This window comes from Motacilla alba, chromosome 2, assembly GCF_015832195.1.
Source record: "Motacilla alba alba isolate MOTALB_02 chromosome 2, Motacilla_alba_V1.0_pri, whole genome shotgun sequence".
NCBI classification, from domain to species: Eukaryota; Metazoa; Chordata; class Aves; order Passeriformes; family Motacillidae; genus Motacilla; species Motacilla alba.
Genome location: NC_052017.1, coordinates 113,358,232 through 113,371,397, shown reverse-complemented (window position 1 = coordinate 113,371,397; position 13,166 = coordinate 113,358,232). Strand labels below are relative to the sequence as shown.

The 13,166-nt window shown below is 40.4% G+C and overlaps 1 protein-coding gene across 6 annotated transcripts in view; it reads right to left on the bottom strand.

Annotated features, from left to right (window-relative positions):
* LYN (LYN proto-oncogene, Src family tyrosine kinase) overlaps positions 1–13,166 on the bottom strand; it is a 49,836-nt gene that overhangs the window by 1,696 nt on the left and 34,974 nt on the right. For all 6 annotated transcript variants that reach the window (XM_038126882.1, XM_038126879.1, XM_038126883.1 and 3 more), the window contains exons 11-12: positions 6,554–6,707; positions 5,050–5,181 (exon numbers count right to left, since the gene is read on the bottom strand). In XM_038126882.1, the coding sequence (XP_037982810.1) occupies positions 5,050–5,181; positions 6,554–6,707 (286 nt within the window). The remainder of the gene's footprint in view (positions 1–5,049; positions 5,182–6,553; positions 6,708–13,166) is intronic.

The window sequence follows — 13,166 nt, the reverse complement described above, 5'->3', positions numbered from 1 at the left end:
CCATTCCTAGAGAAATCATTTTTTCTTATTTTTTTATTTCACGGTAAAGATCTTCACTAGAATACTACCTTTGCTACTTATTAAAGGTAGCTCCTAGCATGAGTTCAATAAACTAGGAGAAGGTGTGCACCAGCAATGAGGGACTTGCTCTGAAAATCGTGCTGGGAACATTTCCATTTCTGCAGCTAAGCACCACAACATCCTTAGTGCCAAGTCTAACAAGACTGTGGGAAAAATCACAATTCCTGTCTCCAGAACCATCTCTGTTCCATTCTTCTGACCAATCCTGTCCCCATTTATTCTGCTTCCTGTGGTGTTGTGATTCCCAGCAAAAGTCTGCCCTGGCACCAGCCTTCATCTCTAGCTGCAGAGCTGCTGCTCTGCTTGCTGGAGACCCATCCATCCTGAGATGGAGAGCAGCCTCCCTGCTTGACCACACTGCTCGTCAGCCTGCCCAAAACTTTTAGGATTTCTTCTACATCAGCTTTTGTGTAAATGCTGCTGATTGCAAGATACTGGACAGTCACTCATGAAATCATTAATTGTAATAGGCAATTTCCCCTCTTGTCCTACTCCTGTCATGCAAAACCATCTTGCCAGCTACGCTGAACTTTGCTTTTTGTTCCCTGCTATGGTTTTCTTCCAGAGGATAAGAACTGTAAGTACCAGCAGCGCATCCTGCGTCTCACGTGCCAGCTAATGTCACATGAGAGAGTCCTGCCCTAGACTCCATTCTTCTCCCCCTTTTTTTAATTTCCTGTCACCCTTCCCCCCCTTATCAAACCCTTGAGAAACTGGTTCACAGAACAGTTTCAACACCTACTCTCAGGTCAGCTACACTAGGGCCAGCTTTTGCTATTTTAGCCTCACCACTTCCTACCCAGAAACCTGCCTTTGGGCTTGTCCCTTCCTCTGCAAATCTTATCATCCCAGTGGTTGCATTACCTTCTCTGGCACAGACTGTTTTCTGTACTCAGTGACAGCTGTTTGTTCTGATGGCTGGGCACGCAGGAAGCACCTGTGCTTCAGCCTAGAGATTCATGCTCACCAGAGAAGGCTTTCCCTTTTGAGAAGGGTATCCCAGACCTCTCAGACACCCTTCGGGCTAAATGCTCCACGTGGTGCAGTTGTGCCCAAGACTACAGTTCCTCCAGGTTTTCTCAGGCCATTCAGCCTCTGGTCAGGTCCTGGCAGGACAGTCTCCTGCACACACCAGCTCCCCAGAGGCGCAGGGAGAGCAGCTCTGCTTGGCTGAGAGGAGGGAGGATGGGTCCTGCTCTGAGCAGGGTCAAGAGTGGAGATGCAGATGTGGTGCTCCCCTGAATCCTTGGTGTATCTCTGTTGCTGCAGACTCTGCAGACCTTTGTATTGCATTATCTGACTGCCATGGCTGTGGCTTGAGCCACTTGGCAGGTAAGGACACACTTCAATTACAACTAAATGATAACTTTATCCAAGTATCCAAGTATAACTACTTGGATTATTCAAGATGACCATAGTTCATATAGTTGACTTCAGCTCAAGCTTGCTGGCTTTAAGCTTTTCCAAAAATACCCTCAGCCATGTAATCTGAGTCTGGATCAAAGTGCTTACTTTGGGCACATCTTTTTTATTTTCAGTTCCTCTTTGGAGGGAGAAGGGAAGTTTTCCTGAACTAACACTGCCCATATGCAGAAAAGAAGTATTTCAAAGTAGGGGAAGGGCATGTTGTCACAGAATAAGGAATTACTGCTATATAGAGACAAATTAAATACAGGAAGAAATTCAATAAAGCATTTTATAGAGAACAGTGATTGGACTGCCTGAACCTCAAGAAATGGGATTGTATATAATATATGCAGTAAAACAGTTATTCCTACCCTACAAAATCTTAGTTAACCATGCTGCTATATGAAGACTGCTGCTACTGGGCTTTTGTGCAGAACGGGGATGATTTTTTGAGTTTAAGTACTTCATAGGATTGTGCTAAGATCTGCTGTCTGCAGGACCAATTGTTACATTGTGAATGCTAAGGACAAAGCCTGTGTTTTAGCTACCCTGCAGGAAAACTCTCTGTTTAATATCTGTTTGAGTTCAGAAGCAAAAAACTAAAACATTTTTATAGTAAATATGTCATGTACATGCTTCCATGTGTTTGGGGTTCTATTTAAAACAAAAAGGGTTACCCATAGTCCAAACAGTATTCTCAAAATAGCTACTTGTTTAACTTTACCTTTTTAAAATGGTTTCAATTTTCTTCTTTTAGTAGCTAAAGAATCCCCTTTCTTACCATATCTACATCCTAATCAGTAACAGAAATATATCCCACACATGTATTTATCACACTTACACCCTCTTGAATGCTGAAGTTTTGCTACATGTCCGTTAATTTATGCTGTGGTTCCCGTTGGGTTTCACAAAGACATATTTCTTTATGTTAGGGCCTGGGAAATTATGTGAACAGAGTGGTACGGAGGAAGAATCCCACTGTACAGAAAGGGTCATACCTTGTGAAGAGTGGCAGGCGTAACTGGAATGCAATCATGGGTGCTGCCAGTATTGACATACTATGTAATCACCCAGAAATTAGGTTTTAACTACCAATTCAACTTATGTGCCCAGAGAATCAGATATTTGTTTTATATTTCAGAGGTAGTTCCTGAAACTCTAGTTCCACTAATGGCTTTGAGTTTCTCAGGAGAAGAAACAACTGCTGGAATTTAAGAACAAAGATCACAAAAGCTCCAAGTTTCTTGGCTAGAATTGCTTCCTACCAAGTTGAGTACAGGTATTAGCTACTTGCCAATTTCAACTCCAACTGCTGCATATGCAGCTCTGTGCTGAATACTCTGGTTGCTAGAGCTGGTTAATAATTGAAAATAATATTCTGAAGCATTCCCACTAGAAGTGAAAAATCAATTTACTGTTTCTGTCCAGTTGCTACTGGTTACAGCCTATCACCAGGTTGCTATTGCATGCTGGGGTAATTTGCCCAAATCTGTCACATCTCTTTCTGTAAAGTAGATTGGTCACCCACGTACTTTGCTGTGATTCTGGTGCTCAGAATCAACTTTTCAGTCTAACAGGCTATTTCAATTTATACTTCTATTTAACATAGATGTGTATCTCTCATCCATTTTAATGCAAACAATACTTGCAAATATTAAAACAAAATACCTGCAATATTAAAATCTAATATGCAGTCAATAGCCTTCCATATGAAACTGCTGGTTGATAAATGAATCCACAGTGCACGGAGTATTTATGGTGCTCATAAAAATGCTCCCACATTTTAAAAACATATTGCCCAGACTTCCCTAAGAAGAGAGATTTTCCCACAGCAGTGCAGCAGTACCATGTCTGCTGTACAGATTGACTTTATTCTTAGAATAAAACCATGATATGGCTTATGAAGGCAAAGAGAGAGCAGATTTAGCTGCAGAATTAAGTATTGGATTGAGTTTTGTATTTTTGTAGTGCTGGTTTTCAGGTGACCTTGTGTGTGTGCTCAGAGAAGGACCATTTTCTAAGCAGAAATTCTTCAGAAATAATCTTGTGAGCCCAGCTCAGTGCAGGAGCTGTCTGTACACACAGGGAAGTGCTAATGGGGAAAAAAAAAGGTATCTTGACTGTGGGAAGAGCCATGCATATCTTGGCTGTACACATCTCCCTTCTAATCCTTCCCATCTCCCTTTCTTGATCCTTCATCCATCCTCCTTAAACAGTGCTTCCATGAGCTTTGAGAGGACCTGCTCTGCTGTCAAGTATTTCATAGCCCTCACCTACAAAGTGACCCAGAGCACCTAGCTGTGCAAGCAGCCCTATTATGTCTCAAAGTTTAGGGTGTTAGTCTTGAGCTGAAGTGTTTTCCTGGCCTAGAACTGTGCCATGAGAATGTCTGTTTTGGCTCTGCCTCTTGTATGGAAAGTCACTGTGTTCTTCCACAGCAGTGTAAAGTTGGCTACCATCACCCCCTCCCCACTGCCCAAGTCTTGTGGGATTTCCCATCTCCCTGTGTCCAGAGGGATTTGGGTCTGCCTCTTGACCATCTCTGGAAATTCAGGATGCAGAATTCCAGCTGCTCATGAAGTGGTGAAAATGTTTTCACTGTTTAAACAGCAAGAGCTGCTGCACTGGAAGCACTGGGAGAGTTTTGCTTGGATTAAATACCTGGTCTCCCTTTCCTGTCAGGATCCCAAGGCTCTTCTCAGAAGTTACTCTGCCTATGAGATGTGCAGTGCAGGTGAACATAACTGTACTTTCCCACTTGCCCACAAGAGAAGGGAATTTAGAGCAATTTCCCATAACCTCAGCAAGCTTAAATGAATGCAGTCTGTTGCCCAGAATTAATCATCTTTGCCTAACATGAAACAATATTGTGTGCATAAAAACCCCTTCATACAAGGTGTCTCTGTGTGCTGGAAACATTAATCTATATTTTGTTTAACAATGACAAATGAAGCATGAAGCACATGACCATGTCACAGCTACCCAAAGCAGCTCCATTTGATGTGCACACCTCTGTGACCTTGTACCTGACTGTAGGGAACAACAAATAGTAAACATTCCTAGTGGTACATCAACACTTCTTTAGGGTCTGCTTTCATATTTGTTTAGACTAGCTAGCACTGACAAATTACTACAGCCTGTTTGCTCGTGAAAACACACTTTTTTTAGTATCTTCACATACTATGTTAATAAAGTCCCCAGCAGCTTCCAGAGCACTGTTAGGACTTGCAGCACTGCATCCTCGCCATGGGACTGTGCTTCTGTCCACAGAACAGGGATGCCATAAATGCAGGATCTGCATTTGCTGCAGTTGTAACACCTTTAGAACATATAAAAATTAGTATATTCCCATGGTCCCATTAGTCTGTTTGCTAAAATTTACTCTGGAGAGGCATGTGCCTTACACATGCAGTGACTAAGTTTTCAAAGCAGTAAGATTACCTGTAAGACATTTTTCCAATCGTCAGTGTCACTACTGTGAGATGCCAGCTCTTTCCCTGAATATTTTCTTTGCCTTTTAGCACCAAAGTATAAATACAGAGTAAAACCACAGGCCCATACCTGGATAAGGAATCTTTCCATATGTAACAATTTCATACAGGAGAATCCCAAATGACCACACATCAGATTTAATAGTGAAAGATCCATAGTTAATTGCCTCTGGTGCTGTCCATTTAATAGGGAATTTTGCACCTAAAAAAAAAAGTACAGTCTCAAATAGTCACTTTAATCCATTTCACATTCAGCCATAGATGCAAAAGCAGTAGCAAGACATACCTTAAAAAGTCACATCTTAAATTACTGTCTTTCATATCTAACTAACTGATTCCAGAAGTTGCCATATAAAAACAAACTCCTGACAGTTAAATAAAAACATTCAGGCAGCCTTTGTTGGGAATACTACATTAATTCATTTGACAACAAGGAGTAATACAAGCAGAGTCCCTCTAAGCCCATTTTAGCCTGCTCTAACGTTCTGGCACAAAATACCAGGTGAGCTAGGAAACTTTTCTGAGAGCAGAAAACACATCAAAGAAACTTGACATAAAAATTTATAACCTGAGAAGTTAATTTCTTCAATATACAAAGTCCAGAGCTAGCTAAAACCCACAGATATGGGTCTGTACCTCTGAAAGCTGCTTAATCAGACACTTCCTGCTGATCTATTGAATTACCATAACTCAGTGCCTGCTGAATAGCTCATCTTCCTTTAATCTCAGCTGTAGTGCGTTGTTCTCTTTCTTCATATTTTAGTTCCTCCCCTCTCGCCTACATTATCAGAGTATCCATCCAGACTGTAAAAACCTGAGGCAGGGTCTTTAAAAGGAGAGGGGCAAAGCCAGCCAACAAACCATTCTGAAAAGCTACCCTTAAGCATGGAAGCAAAAATAAAAACTTTTCACTACAACCAGCAATGCACTTCTTGAAAGGATCCTTGACAACATTATCAAAACACTAATGGCAAAACCCAGACAATACACCTTCCATAGCATGTTTTTCCTCTGGCCAGTCCTGACCCTGTTATCTGCCATCAATGTGCTGAACAGGGACATGATCCAACCTTCCAGTGTCCCTACAATGCTGCTGAACATGCAAATTAATGCTGCAGCTCCTCAAACAGCTTCCAAAGGTAACCAGTTCTGCTAAAGCTCTTCTTATTACCAGCAACTACACCTGCTAGGGTTTCTTCCTTTGAAAGGAGGTCCATAAGGCACTTAAGGATTTTAAGAGAATATAGATCACAGTTTCTTGGCCTTTAATTCTGTGAGATGAAAGCTGAGACTATGCAATTACTTTGTTCAATTTTGGAAAAAATGGTGTGCAGTTAAACACTGTAGGTTGTCCTCATCTTTCAAATTTATTTAAAATAAACTCGTCAAAAAGCTTGGGCAGCACAGAAAGGTTATTTTTTTCCTTTACTCATTTTAGAAGTTGTTGGCATTAGAATGCTGCCCCTAGGAAGCTGTTACAGCACTTCCTATCCTTGGTGACTGTATTTCTGTTAGATACAGCCTCACTGCCTCCCAGAGGCAGAAGCTTTAAAACCAAAAATAAAAATACATACCTTCCCTTGCTGTGTATTCATTGTCTTCGATCACTCTTGCTAGTCCAAAATCAGCAATTTTGCACATCAGTAAGTCTGAAACCAGAACATTCGCCGCTCTCAAATCTCGATGGATATAATTTTTTCTTTCTATGTATGCCATCCCTTCTGCAATCTGTAACCAAAAGAACAACTATTTTGATATTTCAATACTATAGAGCTCCATTAGCAGGTCTGGTCCTTCTTTCTTCAAAGGTATCAGCAGTTTGAATAAATATCCATTTATTCACTGTTGGTGTCTTTGAAGAATTTTTTTAGATGGAAGCCAGGAAAGGGGGGGTTGCCATGGAAAAACCTATGCACAGATCCAGTCCTGCAAAACTCTGCTTACAGTAGCAGCTCTGAAAGAATTATTTGGGTGAATAACAGCTGGCAGGATTAGAGACGTATGGAAGACATTTCCTGAAACAGAATCTTGAATAAAATGTTCATAAGATTTCTATTAAAATATCCTCTTTCCTAAATTATTAGCCAGTTTATTTTCTAAATACTAAGAAAATAGAAGGAATTAATGACTTAGGATACAGGTGCTCTGATGAAGCAGGTACTGATAAAGCAACAGCACAGAGAAAGTTAAAAAACCCAACAACTTTCTATCTATACCCAGTATAAGCCTGGAAAGTTAGGAAGCAATTACTAAGATAGGGGAAACAACTTTATTTTCTTCTGCAACACGTACCTGTTCATACATGAGGAATTTTTGGCAACAGCCAGCTCTCAGATAGTATCGCAAGTAAATATAATCTGCGTTTCAGCAGCCCAAATTGATTTCCAAAACAAATTAAAGAGGATTAATAACCTCAAAAATATGCAGAGGGGATGATTTTTTTTCCAGACTACATTTTTTTTTTTTTTTTTTTTCCCTGAAGAAGAACATTTTCCTTTTCAGGGAGGAAAAAAAAAAACAAAACCAAAAACAAAACAAACAAAAAAAACCCAGAAAAGAAATTGAAATAATAGTTTCTAAACTAAGAGTACTAAAACTGATGTGTAGATTGTATTCTGTCCAAAAGTTTAAGCAGAGTTAAGAAAAAAAGAAACCCCGTTTTTGGGAGCCATCAGTTTTTATCTTTCTTGTGAGACTGGTGGTGGGACATTCCCAGTCAAGGTTCCACCGGTGCCACAGGTACCTCTCTGGGATGCCTGTGGCGGGGGGCAGAGCCCTCTTGGCCACATGATTTGGGGAGCACCCACACCCTCAGATCTGCCAGTGGAGCAGCAGTAAAGCAGTGAGGGTCTTTCAGCAGTGCCAGGGACCTTCAGCACAGGCTGTTTCCTCTCCCCCTGAGGAGCAGACAATGCAGGGACCCCCCCCAGCAGCAGAGGTGCTCCTTTCAGCTGTGCAGCTAAGCAGGCAGAGCAGCTGCCCCAATCTGAAGATAACATGAACATGACTTCTGCTTATTCGTTTTTAAAAAGTCCCCAAGGGGTACTGCCAAGGCACAGGCTGCCACCACTTACAACACAAAACTACGCAGTCTTTGTTCCTCTTTTTTGGTTTAAGCAATGGAAAAATAGAGCCACTTGCCCTCCCACTTCCTCCACTGCAAACCTCTTGTTACAGTCAGATACATTCTTCAGAGAAGTGTGACATTGCCCTTGTACAGGGCAGGGGGGTTCTCACACTAAACCAAGAAGAAACTTTGATGAAGAGAATGAGCAACACCTGCATTTCACATTTTGTAGAAACAAGTCAAACATTTACTAATGAAGGAAGTAGCTGCTTGTGAATAATTGCCACAGAGAGTCTTATTAGGGGCTTACAGACACAATAGAAGAGCAGTATTTAATTTAGTGTCTGCTCTGCCTCTCTCTGCTCCCCATGCCATTACATGGTTTGGGGAGGAAGCAGAGATGAATGGGGAAGGTTTTGCTGTAAGATCAGTGCTGAGTTTGGACTGGCCAGCATGGCAGACACACCCAAAATGCAGACAGGTCTGGTAATGCCACCAAAAATACATCAAACACCACAGAGGAATCAGCTTCCCTCCTTCTTCCCTGCACAGATATAACATTTGGGTGAACTGTCAAATAGGGAATGAAGAATCACTCACAAAAGAAACATTTGTGATCATGATACTTAGTTTCCAAATCCAACAAAGAAAAGTCCATTGGAAAAATGATTTTATTTCCTCTTATTTGTGCTAGATTCACTGAAAAATGCAGAAAATTCCAAAGTAGGAAAAAATTAACAGCAAGGAATTTTGAATCAGTGAAGAAGGGGAAACACAGTGACCAAACAACTGAATTCACACATCTGGTCATGTTAAACCTTTGCTTACAGAAAAAGAAGAAAAAAAAAAAGAGATTTTTTGATTGAGATGGGTGCCAGAAGCCACATGATAACTTCTAATGATTATTGTTGGGTTTTCATTGCGAAATGAAATGTTAATGCTAGAGAAATTCATATGAACAAAAGAAAATTAAAGCCTTTTCCCCTCTCTTTTAATGATCATTGGTACCTGTCAAGACTGCTCAGCTACACGTAACATCTATTCGGGAGCAGAATGGGAAAGCTAATTTGGGCTTCAGGAATATCTTTTGTGGCCTTTAAAAGAGAATTCTGCCTACACTGCTCAAGTGTTACTGCCAAGAAGGGAGCAGTTCCCAGTCACCTTTAATGAAGTAGTGACACTTTTAGAAATACCCCAAAAAAAACTCTTTCAAAAAAACCCCAAACAAATCTCCACATTCTAGGAGCTATGCACCCAGGGTAAGAACGAAAGAAAAGTCCTCCAGGAGACTGTGGAGGTGTTATTGATCTGGACAGGGCTGTCTTTGGTCTGGGATCAACCTTTCAATAGCTGTACCTTTCAATAATGTCCAGATGCATAACAAAATAAAACATACTTCTTGATCACAGAGTTTTCAAAAAGACAGTTCATCTTCCCGTGACTCTTTGCTTTTGAAGAGGGTGTAGACCCTCTGTATCTGGCCATTGAAAACTGTTGCAAAAGACACATATTTTCAAACGATACATCAGTGTAATAACAATTTTCAGTTTCCAACAGTGCTTATCCTAAAGGTGAAGTCAGGAAAGGCTGCAAAATCGTATTCCTCTAGTCCCAGTCAAGCAGCTATGTAGTTAAAGCAGATTCACAGGGGGAAAAAAATTATTATAAAAGTAATGCATATAATTATGCACTGGAACATTAGAGTGTATCATTAAAATTCAAAGAAGCATGAAAAGGAATACACAGTGGAAATGTTAACAAATGCCAAATAAGACTTAAAATTAATTGTAATCTAGGGGTGACTTTCTACTGTGACTTTAAAAATGAGGGTAGAGAGGAATTAAAACACTGCATCAAAAATCTCTATTAATTTTATTCTAAGTTTACTATTATTTCAATGGCACTGTAGCCTTGGAAGACAGAAAGAAGTTGCCAGTCAAGCTGTAGATCATAGAAGAATTAACCAAAGTATCGGCACTGCACGAGAAAGAAGAAATTACTTTTTTTAGAACAAAGCTTTGACCCTTTCGAAATGATGAGTTTGTTTAGTAAAAACAGGTAGGGTTTTCCTAAGCACAGCCACTACACACGTGCATCCTACACAGAAGGTAATGGATTTGCATAAGAAGCAGGAAGAGTTTACACATACAAAAGTTTTGCTGGATTCGTGTCATATGTTTTCAGCAGATCTAATCAAGCAGGAACAACTATGAATTCAGGAAATGTGAAACAAAGAATTGGAGGCTCTTCTGGTAAACTGCCTCTGAGGCAAGCAGAAACTAGCTAGTAAAACTCTGAGTCTTCCAGTTACTTTAGGAACTGAAGGAGCCAGGCTGGTGCTGACTCCTACGGGAAATGCCACAGCTCTACTCTGTACTAACGTAGATAGAATGTGCTTGAAGATACGTTGGTAAAACTCAGTTTCCCTTAAAACATTCTTAGTTCAGAGACTTCATTCATCTCAAAGGGATAAAATTGTCTTGGCCAGGGCATAGCTAACGTTAAATTCCCCCAGCCCCTATTCATATGCACTGATTAAAACACAGAGATACCTTCAGCTCTGTCAGAGAGCAGGCTGCTTTAGAAACTGAGCTGGACCACCTTCCCAGGAAGCACTTTCTTGCCATCTTTTCCACAAACCTAGTTTTATAAACTGTGACCATTAGTACAGAAAATAAACCACCAAAGTCCAGAACCCACAGCTGTAAGTTAAGGTAGGCACTAGATGTAAGTGTAACCCAATAACAGCTATCCCTGCCAAAAATGTCCATCAGCAGGTGTGTTCACCTAACTAGACAGCTAAGTCAGTATAGCAGAGCAGCAGTGTATTTCATGAGTTGGTTGAAAAACACCTACTTTCAAAAAGTTGTTTATTTCACCTAGAGGAGCAGTCCTCATTTTGCAAAGTCAGAATGTTTCACCTCTTGCAAACACATATTTTTTTCAAGACTCTTCAAGGCAAAGGCATAATGAACTCAGGAGCACTAAACAGCAGTCTGGCAATGCAAACAACAACCCACAGTGCTCTTGACTTGGAAAATCAGCTTCAGCTGGGGTTTCCTGTACAATTGCCTTCTTTACCCAGTTAATGGTCACACATCCTCCTCTCCCTTTCTCCCATTCCCAGTCCCTCCTGTGTCTTGTAACAACACAGATGGATGAGGGCAAAAAAAAGCTAATGCTCAGCTACCATTTCTTGCATTTTCAGTGCTCCTGAGAAGCTTGTAAAAAGCAAAGTGCTTTGCCAGAATTGTATTATCAAGAGTAAGGAAGAGCTCAAGTGTGTGTCCACCGAGGAAAAAAAACAACGCCTGATCTTATCTAAGCATAAGAATCTTCACCTCTTCACCACAAGCTTCCTTCCATGTTAATTTTAAACTCTCCTGAAACATATCTCTCCAAATTTCTTTCCCCTTTGCTCTGCAGAGGTTAACATCACTTCTGTAAGAAATAAATTAGTGTTCCATTGGTACAAACCAGAGTCACGCCAAAAAACTACACTCATCTTATGTTCCCCTTTACACACAGCCTACATTCAGGAAAAGTGTGATCCACAGGTTACCTTAGCAGAGGTCTGAAAAGATTTTTGTCCATCTTTTGCCCTAAAAACCTATCAATTAATGCAGACTGCCAGAGATAGAGAAACCCGGTGGAACGTCTGTGTTGGTCAGAGAGAAATCTCTGGTCTGGAACCACACACATGCAGCCTGCAAGTCCATTCCTCACACTCCTGTTATCACACAGTGGCATTAAGGGCTCTTTACAAATGTGCTCAAAAACCCTACAAATTCTTTCCATAAGAAAAATCCCAGTGTCTCTGTTCCAAAGTTTTGCTTGGGCCTCAGCCTGAAATCCTCAGAGAGGCATTCCTGAACATCCCTTTAGGATGACTGCAAGCCAGTCTCAGGAATTTCTCTTGATGGTCTACAGCTTATATGACAAGAGGGACTTCTCACATCACCTGTGCAGCACAAGGTCCTGGCCTCTGGGGCCCAGTGCAGGAGCTGGCTGTGAGAGGCTGCTGTCAGATCAGGGTGACAAGTGATGTTCATTTGAAGTGACCTCCAAAGCTCTGAGAATGGCAATCCCTGACCGTTGTTATCCTGAAGTGATTTACCCAAGTTGTACACAGAGCTGCTCTTTAGTTCATTACCCTTTTCAAGCCTTATATTTCTAAAAATACAGCATTAATTTAAAATGAACACAACGTCCCTAACTCCAATAAAAAGGTCTGCTGTGAAACCACATGTGCTTTTCTCTCCCCACCTCAGGTCTCCTTTCACATCAGCACTCACAGATACTCTTTTCTCTCTTGAATTCTACACATTATTTTCAAAGCTACCTCTTTTCTGCCCACTGTCACTCATTTCTTCAGACCATGACCTGGGATCCAGCAGGTTTTCCACATCTACAAAGCTTTTATCCCACTAAAAATAAATTCTCAAGGACAAATTTCCCAAAGAGCTCAGAAAATTTAAAGAGCCTATAGCCACACTAAACCAATAATTATAGGAAAAATAGCTCTTCCATTGAGTCTGTGTGAAATAAAACCCTCTATTTGATATATTGAACATCCACATAACAATATGTGATATATAATATACTATAGAATACAATAGTTTCAGTTGGAAAGGACCTTCAGTCATCATCTAGTCCAACTGCTTTACCACTTTAGGCCACTTTAACCAGAAATTAAAGCATATATTAAGGACATTGACCAAATGACTTTTAAAATATGACAGGTTTGGGGCATTGATCACCTCCCTAGGAAGCCTGTTCTGGTGTTTGACAACTTTTTTGGTAATTAAATACTTCCTAATATATAATCCCATAATTACTTGTATAGCAATAATTACATTAAAATTCATATAATATTCATATTGTGAACTTTTGTTATAAATTCCTAATGCTTTATTATACCTATTATTGTTTTCTCATCTTTCCTCATGAGTTATAACAAGTTAACATAATAGGGTACAACAATCTGTAAACTCTAATGCATATTAAAAAAAAACCCAAAAAAAGTTTGGTTAACAATAATCTACCAGAAATGGCATCATTACCTACTACTAACATGAAGTACAACCTGCAAAAGCAGAATTATCACTCTATTTTTGTTA